The sequence below is a fragment of the Seriola dumerili genome, unplaced genomic scaffold (genome assembly GCF_002260705.1).
Source record: "Seriola dumerili isolate Sdu_G_001 unplaced genomic scaffold, Sdu_1.0 BDQW01000290.1, whole genome shotgun sequence".
NCBI classification, from domain to species: Eukaryota; Metazoa; Chordata; class Actinopteri; order Carangiformes; family Carangidae; genus Seriola; species Seriola dumerili.
The window spans coordinates 3,682,955-3,694,125 of NW_019174545.1; the positions used below are offsets into that span (position 1 = coordinate 3,682,955).

Sequence of the window (11,171 nt, forward strand, 5' to 3'; positions counted from 1 at the left end):
TCATGATTGATTTACCAGACGTTTTTTTTTTTATTAACTGAGACAAAGAATGGCACATTTGAGAGGCTGGAACAAGAGAATGACGGATGTATCAAAACAGCTGTAGATTAATATTCGGTCAGTCAATAAATCAATTCATTGTTTCAGCTCTACAAATATTACTCAAGTAAAAAAAACTAACTGCAGTGGTGGATAAAGACAAACAGTAAAGGTTAAAGAATAAATGTTGAATAGATGTCAAAAATGTCAGACGCAGTCATTCACTTTTCCATCCAGACAAAAGTAGACCAGGTCTACGTTTAAAAAATCCTGCATTTATATTTGTCAAAACTGGCCATAATGACCAAGTAGACTCCAGTAACTCCAAGATTTGTGAAACCTTTGGTTTGTGAAAACCACAAGACCTCAACCACATTAACCCAGAGAAGCTAAAGACTGATAAAAACACAGTTTCAGTTTTGTGAAAGTTTTATCCTATTTGTGAAAACACCAGAGAAGCAATTTAGCAACTAGATAAAAGCCACTATAGTTACTCTTGTCATATCTGGACCATATTAACCGCGAGAAGCTATAAAGAGTGTAAAACACTGTTTCAGATTAGTGAAAACACAATAATTGATATTTCACTGTTTTTTTTCCAACCAGACCACATTGTACCAGGTCTAGATCTAAAACCACCATAGCCTACTTAATCTTGTTAAATCTGGACTAGATTAACAAAGAGTGTAAAGACTATTTAAAACACTGTTTTAGATTTGTGAAACATTTATTCTATTTGTGAGGACACAAAAAAGGGCCATTTCACTGTTTTTCCCCAACCAGACCACATTTTGTACCAGGTCTCGATCTAAAACCACTAATACACTTGTCAAATTCTGGACCACATTAACCAAGAGAATCCTGTTTAAAAGACAGTTTCAGATTTGTGAAACCGAAGCATCCATGGTCCATCCGTGCAGGTGTAGCGGCAGAAGCAGCAGCAGCCGGTGGCAGCTGCCCACATGCCGCATTTCCAAGGGCAAAGACGTGGTGCGCTTGTTTTATGTTACCGCTCATCCGTATGCCAAACGACTAACCAGGACGGCAGCAAGGCTGTAATGAAAATCCCTCCCAGTCCAGCTCGCCGCGTACCATATAACATGTACCCTCCCCGCAGGTCACGTGACAGTGAAGAAACGAAGAAAAAAAGAAAGCCAGAAGGAAGAGAGATAAAGGGGGAAAAATAAACAACGGGGGAATATCAGCCTGACAGAGGGAGGCGTCTTCATCTGAAGGTATTAATTAGTGACGCTTAGCTTCTTAGCTTAATGTTATCATAATGTGTGGTTTAAACTCACTGCCAGAGTACAGCTCTGTTAGCTGGTGAACTCAAAATGCTGACGCTGGATGCACATTTGTATTCACCAAAAGTGGCTAAATGCGTTGGCACAGAGTCGTGCTTTCAGACAGTGTAGCGTACATCTGTAGCATTGTGTGTGTATTAACTGAACGTGTTATTTCTGTAGCCCGAGACAAACCCCCACAAAGTGCTGATGTGTCAAAATCTTGTGACCAGTCAGCCCGCTTGAGACTGAATCATTCGTCCAAAACACGATTAGCTCGCAGAGAGGTGGAAAAAACAGCTCATATCTGTAACATGTCAGCCTCTCGTGTCTGAAACCAGCTAACCGTCATTTCCACTCGGGGGCTCGTGGGAACCAGCGACACTTCAGTCCTGTCGTGTCGCAGCTGGTCAACCCGTGGATGTAACTGACAGTTTTGTTGTGAGCATAAGTGTGTAATACGCCTGAAACCGTTGTCTCCTCTAGCCTTCATGAGGACAGACGGAGGGAGACAAAAGAAGATGGAGATATGATAAGTTGTGAGCTCCTGATGTGACGGGAGGACAGGGGTGGATGGCAGCTGGATATGAGAAAAACACGTAAGTACAAAAAGCGTAGTTTGATAGCATTTCGTCCGGTCAGCAACACAGACAAATTAATTAGAATAAATAAGGTGCTAGCTGAAGTTACCAGCCTTACTTTAACCTAACTGCTTCCTTCTTATCAGATTAAAATTGGATTAGTTGTTGTTTACACAGTTTGAGCCCTAGCTTACCATTGAACATGTGATTACAGAGCAAATAACCCAACAATTTCTCACAGTAGTACAAGTCAGCCTTTCAAGGTGGCCTACTTTTGCACCGGATCAAGTCTATCCAGTATCTCTTCTGTAATATACTACATTTTGATTTTGGCAACAGTGTGTATTAGATTATGTCTGCACACTTGTTCTGTGACATATCAAATGAAAATAAAAGATCAGTATTTATGCTGCCAGGATGGCTCAGCAAGGAGGAGACCAGAGGATGTAGGTTGAAGTCTGGTTGGCATGCATCTGCTCCCTCTAACTCTTTTTTCTTTCTTTCTTTTTTTCTTGTTGCTGACCCCCCTGCCCTGACTTCCTCTTAACAGGAGCAGAGCAAAAACACATTCTTAGTATTGCTGTATTACCATGTCAATAAACTAAAAGTGTACATCATGAAGTACTGAGAGCAGATTTCTCTTTCAGCAACCACTGATTAGTACAACTTAAAACAGAAAATGCAACTAATAAGAAAAATGTGCTGGTGCAGTGACTCATTGTAAATAAAAGCTGCAGACTCTTGTTGCATCCTTGAATATGGCTTAATCCATTTAACCTTGGAGATGACCTCTGTCTTTACGTTGTTCTTTAGGTAAATAAAGTATCCTCTGAGGAAAAGGAGAAGGGGAGAAGATGAAGCTGAATGAACGCAGCGTGGCGCACTATGCCACCTGTGACTCACCGCCAGACAAGACAGGCTTCCTGTTCAAAAAGGGTGAGCGCAACACAGCTTATCACCGGCGCTGGTTTGTCCTGAAGGGTAACATGCTCTTCTACTTTGAGGAGCGCGAAAGCCGAGAGCCTATCGGTGTCATTGTCCTTGAGGGATGCACTGTGGAGCTGTGCGAGTCAGCTGAGGAGTTCGCCTTCGCGATCAAATTTGACTGTGCCAAAGCACGGGTGTACAAGATGGCTGCTGAAAGCCAGGCAGCCATGGAGTCATGGGTGAAAGCGCTGTCCCGGGCCAGCTTCGACTACATGAGGCTGGTGGTGAAGGAGCTGGAGAGGCAGCTGGAGGAGATCCAGGAGGTTGCAGGAGGTGGCTCTGTCGGGTCTGGAGTTGTAGGCTTGCAGGGCAAGCCTAAGTCCTCCAGGCGAAACCAGGTGGCACGGTCCAGGTCTGGAGCATGCTCTTCTTCATCATCGTTATCTTCCTTATCATCATCATCATCAAGTGCCGCTCCGATGTCAGGCCCCTTCTCTGCTCAAAAGGGCATCCAGGATGAGGTGCAGCTCATCTCTGGGTGTTCCAAAGAGAATGGAGTTGCGTGGAGTAAACCACCAGTTGCCTTGGCTAACGGTTTTGTTGAGGGAGGGTCTTCCTGCGTGGCCTGGGAAGGCTATGGAGACTCTGGGAATGGCAGTGTGATTGGTTATGGGGCTGATGGGGTGAGGGCTCCACCGGTGCCACCCAGAAGAAGGGGAGCATCTCTGGAAAGCCCGGTCTCCCCTGGCACTGGCTGCTTCTCCAAACTCCATGACTGGTACGGCAAAGAGGTGGAGGAACTGAGGGTGCAGTGGCTGCAGAGCCAGTAAACTGATGGAAATTGATCAGTTCTTTTTCCACAGTTCCATCATTCATTCTTGAACATCCTGAAATGTTAACACCCTTCTGAACCCAACACTACGGGGAGGGAACTGTGACTTAATTGCAAATTGCAGTCTTATCACCAATCAAAAAAGACAAATAAAAATTTCAGATTGATTCCAGATCTTGTCTGGCACAGGGGAATCAATCGCTCTTAAAGAATAACACTATCCATTGTACAATCCCTTAAAGTTAAAAATACATGTAAAATACAAAAATGCTCTTTTCCACAGTTTTGTGTGATTTGTCAAGGACATGTAAAAATGCTAAAAGTACAGTTTTTAAAATAATCTGTTTTTCTAACAAGATGCAAAGAGTTTGGCCTTCTAGTAGATAAAACTCCGAAAAATATTCTGTTCTATTATTATACTGTCAAGATTTCTTCTGCCCTTCTAGCTTCCGAACGTACTTCTGGGGATGTAATTTTGGGGTCAGTTTTCTTTAAAGCTATAGAGACCTTGAGTCATGTTTTTCTATAGTTACACATAAATAAACAAATCACCACAGTTAAGTATTTTTCTAATGGAAGGGAAAGGCCCTGGATGGTTTTTGTTAAATGCAAAGGAAATAACAAATTACAGGTTGCTATAGTGATACATTAACCATAGGACATAGAAAACACTGCAGCTGTATGACTGAAGTCCCCATGTGGTGATGTCAAAGCTTTCCCCTGTCGGAGATGAAACAATGCACAACTGTTTGGAACAAAGTGTTTGAATCTGGAAATTAAGAAGATAAGATAAAGAGGTAAAGAAACAGCAGAGCAGAGACAACTGAACGGTTGGTGATATTTTTACAATCTAATGGCATGAGCACCAGGACAACTCGCATCTAAATTCATGATTTCGAGTTTCCTGCAACTTTGAACCGCCTCAACACTGAGATCATTTTAATATACACACTTATAAAGAATCGTGGATAGTCTGGAAATAAGAAGTGGTGTTGGAGAAAAACTAGTCCAGATTCTCCTCCATACTCCCACCGGGGCATATCTCGCCCCAGAGGCCTTGTGGTTTGCTAATGTCAGAACATCCTCTCGACAGTCACTGGGGACTGTGGTGGGAGCTGGATGTCTAGCTCAGAGCAACACACCCCGGTATTTTTAGCCCTTGTTAGCCAGCGGCCAGATGATGCTGTTTCATAAGAGTGCTTGTCACTTAGTTCTCTTTTGACTCTCTTTATCCTTGAACTTACAGGACTTAACATTTGTCTTCATAATCCTCTGATAATTTCATGTTACACAATCAAATCATCTTAATTTTATGCAACTGTTGGTTTTGTTTGTTACAACATATTAACCCTTAATGTTACTGAATGAGTGTAACTGTTGGAGGCCTATACTGTACGTGAACATCTAACCTCTTGGTTTTTATACAAATATTTACTATTCCATGTTGGAAATTAACACCAGCAGTCTGCATCCAATCACATAGCCGTTTACATTTTTGTTTTATAGGTGCCTTATTTTATCTTTATAATGTTATTGCACTCGCAACCATTATCATAGGACCACAACGATGGGAGGGTTAACTTTTGACTCTTTTTCCACTGTACTGCTGTTATTTTTTTTCTATTTTCTTGCCAAAGGCTCATCTCTGCAATCACTTTTTGACAATGGCTCAGCTCCCTCAGTCTGCATCAATGCACAGCACTGTCATTACTGTTATACTCTTGGCTTGTGCAGAAATGACGATGTGGGAAGGAGTGGTACAGTGTGGATTGTGTTTCTTTAAAACAGCAATATCAAAGCAGCATCTAAATTTATGGTTGTATTATTGCCAATTGTATCAATTCCAGAAGTCTATTACTGTAATCACAGAAGACAATAATCTTTTTTACAATAATATTCAAAGGAATATGTGAATGTGTCAAAAATAACCATATAAATGATAGTAGTATCTATCTTTATTCAAGTGTGCCAAATGAGGAATGCAACCTAAATGCACAATAACCAATTTGTCAGTTTTTTTTTCATTAACTTTTATGATTCTAGTAACAATTTTCAATGTTATAATACACATTGAGTATTATATTGAATAATAAATAATATTTAACACATTGTCTTGATATGGTACCCTGAAAAGATGTTTGTTAATGAAGAATGAAGCATTTGCTGTAAACAGCTCAATAAACTGTTAATATGTTATGTTGTGAGTTTTTCTATTATCACAATATCTGCTGAAGTTTAGTTGTCTTTATTTATAATAATGTTACTTATGTGAAAGCCAAGTTTTTACTCACTAGTATGGCTGATGTTAGCATTAGATGTTCTTGTTATTCTTTTTAAAGAAAAGAGCAGTGTGGTGGGTCCTCTGCGCTCATGCAGGGGTCTGGGCTGGCCTTATGAAACCACGTACATTCTTGGTGCTGTTCAGCCTGTCTCTCACAAGGTGTCGCTGTGCAACAATTTTAGGCAGTAGTCTTAACCCCCTGACATCAGGTAAATCGATGACTAGTTTACACCTTTTGGGACAGGGCTGGAGACAAACTAGCAAAGGTTTGGATCTCCAGAGAAGAACAAAAACATTTTCAAATGTGAACCTGCATAAACTGTGTGTTTAAAATTTCCTTGTTCTTCTTAAATATACAATATTAGTATTAATACAGACAAAGTATCGTTACTTCATATTATATACTATTCTGGTTGATGCTGTTATAGGACATGGTATCCTCTTACTCGTAGATAATATACTTTGTAATATACTTTGCTGCTATAATTACATCACTATCACACTTCACTTGAGTCAGTACTGCACTATTAATTTATTTTATTTTATATACTTATATTTTTTTGACCTCTTGACCCACAGGTTTCAATACATTATTTCTGTATTTTATTTATCTTTTTACTTCTGTCTGTTCATCTGTACTTTTTCTATTCTTGTTCTGAACCTGAACTTCTTCTCTGAAGATCAGTAAAAGCTTATCTTATCTTGTATGTGGTAAGCGCTTAGTAAAACATTTTTGTCATCAATGGGAAGATCAGAAACATGGAAGATAAACGTGATGTTTAACTTGTCTCCTTGCACGGTAGGTCAGTATGGTGTATTTAGTTGCACAGTGTTACACCACTTGACTTGAAGTTGATAGAAATGTTTTTCTTAATCCGCCTTTGTTCTGTAATGGTCAATCAGTTTAAGGAATTATTATAACCAGATTTTAGACTATATGATAGGAGCAATGTAGGATGTGAAACCATAGAAATAACTATTGAAGGACTGACAGACACCTATGGTTTACAGTAACAGAACTAAATGTACAGTATCTCAAAAGACCTGTTGATAGAGTCTGGACAGTTTCTGCATCTTGCACGTACTGTACTTGTCAATGGGGCAACTGGCTGCAGACAACACAAAGTTTCCTGTCTGATAATTTCAACATAAGAGTTCTGCAATAATACAGCTCTGCCATAATATCAATTTTTTTCTAACACACTGTGACCTCAGTGGTAAAACATATCATTTAATTGTTACCTCTATAATAGTCTCAACAAAAACTTTGCATTATGCACATCATAAAAGTTAAATTCATGACAGAATGTTTGTATTGGACAGCATTAGACTCTACAGGTGTACCTAATCAAATGGACACCAAGTGTATGTGAGGTAGAGGACGTGTTTTCCACAGACATATCATTCGTTAATATATTAATAAAATTCAGCTGAATAAGCTTGTTGCAATTTATGTCTGACTTATCACAGTCCCCTGTATAGTTGGGTTTACATGACAGTGTATTTCGTAGTATAATTTATTGGATTAGACATATTGTGTTACCAAAATTAATATGTGCCTGTCTATGAAATCAAATAAAAATCTGGGCAAAGGATTTGCAACTTCCAAGAAAGCAATAGTCATCATTTAACTACTTAAGCCAACGGGCATTGACAGAAAGAGCAAGAGTCGTATAATATTTGCCTTTTCCTAGTAAAATTTTAAAAATGGTCTATTAAATCTATTAACCATTCTACGATCTTGCAGATATTAGACCCTTTAATGCTTGATAAAAGGCACATGTTGACATATAAATTAACTGCACCAGTTACAACGAGTCACAGTGGCATGTTTAAAAAAAGAAAAGCTAAACTACTTCTTGAAGGTGGACAGTGTTTAGAATTTTCACTTCACAGCAATACCACACTGTGAAATACTAAATTAAAAGTTCTTTGTTACAAATTTTACTAAAGCAAAAGTACTAGAGTGGGTGTCATCAGAAAAAAAATGTATTGCAGGAATAGGACTAAATCATCCACCTATGTCAACTATGTCTCAGAGGTCATTTGTGCCCAGGGGCCCCCTAGTGGGTTAATCCGGCCCTGGTTACTGGTGCCTCCTCTTGGTATACGTCTCTTATTTTGAAAAGACGGATTGGGAAGTGATGTTTTGAATTTCCTCTAACTTGACAAAGCTGGACCGCGGCACATTTTTTTTGACAGCGGAAATGAGGAGTCGCCACTTTTTCCGCGTCAAGTTCGTGGCTGAAAGTTTTCTTTCCTCCTTTTTTTTCCTCTCTGTGTGCGGAGGAACCGTCGCATGCACGCACAATGAGAACGAAAGCGACGGGTTTTTTTAGCATGCAGCTTTCTCCTCTGATGCCCAGTGTCTGTTGGTCCTCGCCGACGTCGTTTTGAGTTACTTTAGATGCTTCTCAACACATTTCCGTTATGCGAAGTCCAACTTGTTGGTTAGTTGTCGTGCTGCGGTGGGTGCCCATCCGAGATAACGGAGAACGTGAGTATGTTGTGAGGACTGAGCTCCTGTCAGCTTTTATTACTTTCCTGTCTCAAAGTGCTAATAACATCACTAAACTCTTAACCACATGTGGGATAATTGCAAAATGACGAACCGCAGCAGTAATGTGGACAAAGCTTCCGTCCAAAATTACATATTTTTTTCTTCACTAATCGTCGAAAAAAAAGTGCTCGTGTGAAATTTAAAGGGCTTTTGCCTCTCTCCGGCTCGGGGCCGGTGCTGCAGGCGCAGACTTTTTGTCTTACGCAGAAGTTTTCTTTTAAAAAAAAAAAAAAAAAAAAAAAAAAATAGGGCCCTATCATACCACCAACAAGGCTGGATTACCGACTGGGCAAAGTGGATAATTGCCCAGGGGCCCCAGACCCATAGGGGCCCCAAAAGCCATAGGTTTACTCTACTTTATTTCTATGTTCTATATCTACGTTAGAAATGTGCAGCACTGAAGCAGAATCTCAGAATCTGCTTTCAATACCTTATGATGTTTGAGTTATATTGAGCTCATTTGTTGTAAAGTTATGTTTTACCAAATCACTTTACTCTTTTTTTTTCATGCAGAGTAATTTACACACAGAAAACCTTGGACAAAGTATTCGAGAACTTTAAGGCTGCAACCAACTATTATATCCATTGTCAATACATCTGACGGCTATATACTAATCAATTGACCGTTCAGTGTATAAAGTGCTGGAAAATAGTGAAATATGCCCATTTTTATTCCCTGAAGCCCAAGTTCACATGGTCAAATCTCCTTTTTTTTTGTCTGACCAACAGTCCAAAACCCAAAGATGTTGAGTTTATTATCATAGAAAGCTATGAAACTTGCAAATGTTCAGATTTTAGAAGCAGGTACCAGATCATTTTCAGAATTTCTGCTTAAAACATGACTTAATGACAGTTAATCGATTGTCCAAATTGTTGCCGTTAAATTTCTGTGAATCAACTAATCAGTTGAGCCCTAGACCGCTGGTTGGTTTTGTGGGTGCCAGAAGAAGTAATGAAACTTCCATGTGTAGTAGAGTCAAGAGGGGTCCGACAACACAATTTTCCCTCTGTGCCCCTCAGGAGATTAATCCAGCCGTGGCCACCAAGCAGGGTTTTTCTGCCTTTGAAATGCTTGGCATCACATCATGGGGGACAGTTGGCACAAAAGATGTACACAACATGTGCTTGATGTAACTTAGTAGTATCTTAAGTGTACTTGAACATCTGTGACATTTTCAACATTATTTGGCACCAAACTATTAGTGGTCACCATGGTGATGTCTCAGGTCCTCCCTCATGACTGCTGGATGGAGAACAGGAACAAATGGGGAGCAGCCACTTGGTTTCACAATCCAGTGTTGTGTAGCAGCAAATCAAAACAGTAATTTTGGTGTGTGTGTGTGTGTGTGTGTGTGTGTGTGTGTGTTGGAAAGGATTCACTTCTATTCATATCTCCTGTGTGCGCACGCATAAATACAGGTTGGTGTACAGGAGGTGCCCCGTCACTGTCTGTTTGCTTAGAGACTCTCAGGCTACAGGTGTGTAGTTGTGGTGGTTCCCAAAACTAAAATAGCTGAACAGTTGGCAGGGGTGGCAGCTATTGATAAAATCCTTCATACAGTGGTGGAAAATAACAATGTATCATTCAAACACTGTACTTGAGTACAATTTTGGGATACTTTAATAGTACTGCATTAAGATTTTTGATACATGTTGTGTATAATATCTTTATACTTTTGATACAGGACTTTTACTGGTAACTTAGTTAGGTAAAGGTAGTAATAGCAAAGTGTAAAAACACTAAGGGTTTGTCAAATAATCCATTATACAGCTGCAGCTAATGATTATTTTCACTATTAATAAATACGTCAGTTCTTTTTCTGATTAATTGATTAATCCCTTATACATGCATTTCCTGGAAAATCAATTGACAAACTGTAAATTGATACAGTCAGTGATGTATGATTTATATATGTTTTGATGTCTGTTAATCCTGCCAATGAAACACCTGACAAATTAGAGATGGTGAAAACACATTGAGAGTGTACATATTTATCAGTAATGGAGTAATGTCAGCAACAGGCTGAAGGTGACACTCTTTGTTGGTTCAGTCATTTAGATGTGAGAGTTGTCACACCTTCAGTCATTAAAGCACAAAAGACAGAAAAAACATGCCTCTCGGGTGGGGAAGTAACGCCAGCTACACTGTACTTAATGTTTTCCATGGCAGACAGGCTTAACCCCAGACAAAAGGTTGACTATAATTTAAAGGTCCAGTGCAGTTTCACACACCTAATTGGCCTGTATATTCTCAAGTGTGTCTGATGAATTTCAGAAATGTTTTTACTTCCCCACAGACCTCCTTGGTTTTTGACAGTTGGACATTTTGGTGCTGTCTTTACTTCTCTTTTGCTCAGTGTGGTATAGACAAGAGAAGTTCTGTTCTGCCTGCATAAATGTGCACGTGGACCCATACACAGCCTAATATTATTAAAAAAAAAAAAAAAAAAAGATATATAAGAGAGAGATTTCCCCTTGGTTTTTGACAGTTGGACATTTTGGTGCTGTCTTTATTCTCTTTTGCTTCAGTTGGTATAGACAAGAGAAGTTCTGTTTCTGCCTGCATAAATGTGCACGTGGACCCATACACAGCCTAAATATTATTAAAAAAAAAAAAAAAAAAAAAGATAATATATATATTATATAATATTATATATATATAAAATAT

The 11,171-nt window shown here is 39.4% G+C and overlaps 2 protein-coding genes across 2 annotated transcripts in view; both read left to right on the top strand.

The window, feature by feature from the left end:
• Positions 1–1,187: 1,187 nt before the first annotated feature.
• On the top strand, positions 1,188–5,856 carry fam109a (family with sequence similarity 109 member A). The gene is made up of 3 exons (XM_022757843.1): positions 1,188–1,274; positions 1,809–1,921; positions 2,717–5,856. Exon 3 carries the CDS (start codon positions 2,758–2,760, stop codon positions 3,658–3,660), a length of 903 nt encoding a protein of 300 aa, XP_022613564.1. The 5' UTR covers positions 1,188–1,274; positions 1,809–1,921; positions 2,717–2,757; the 3' UTR covers positions 3,661–5,856.
• A 2,333-nt stretch (positions 5,857–8,189) lies between these two features.
• The window catches only part of sh2b3 (SH2B adaptor protein 3), a 54,176-nt gene continuing 51,194 nt past the window's right edge, over positions 8,190–11,171 (top strand). Inside the window, exon 1 of the mRNA XM_022757619.1 lies at positions 8,190–8,440. The gene's annotated coding sequence lies outside the window, so the exon portion shown is untranslated. The remainder of the gene's footprint in view (positions 8,441–11,171) is intronic.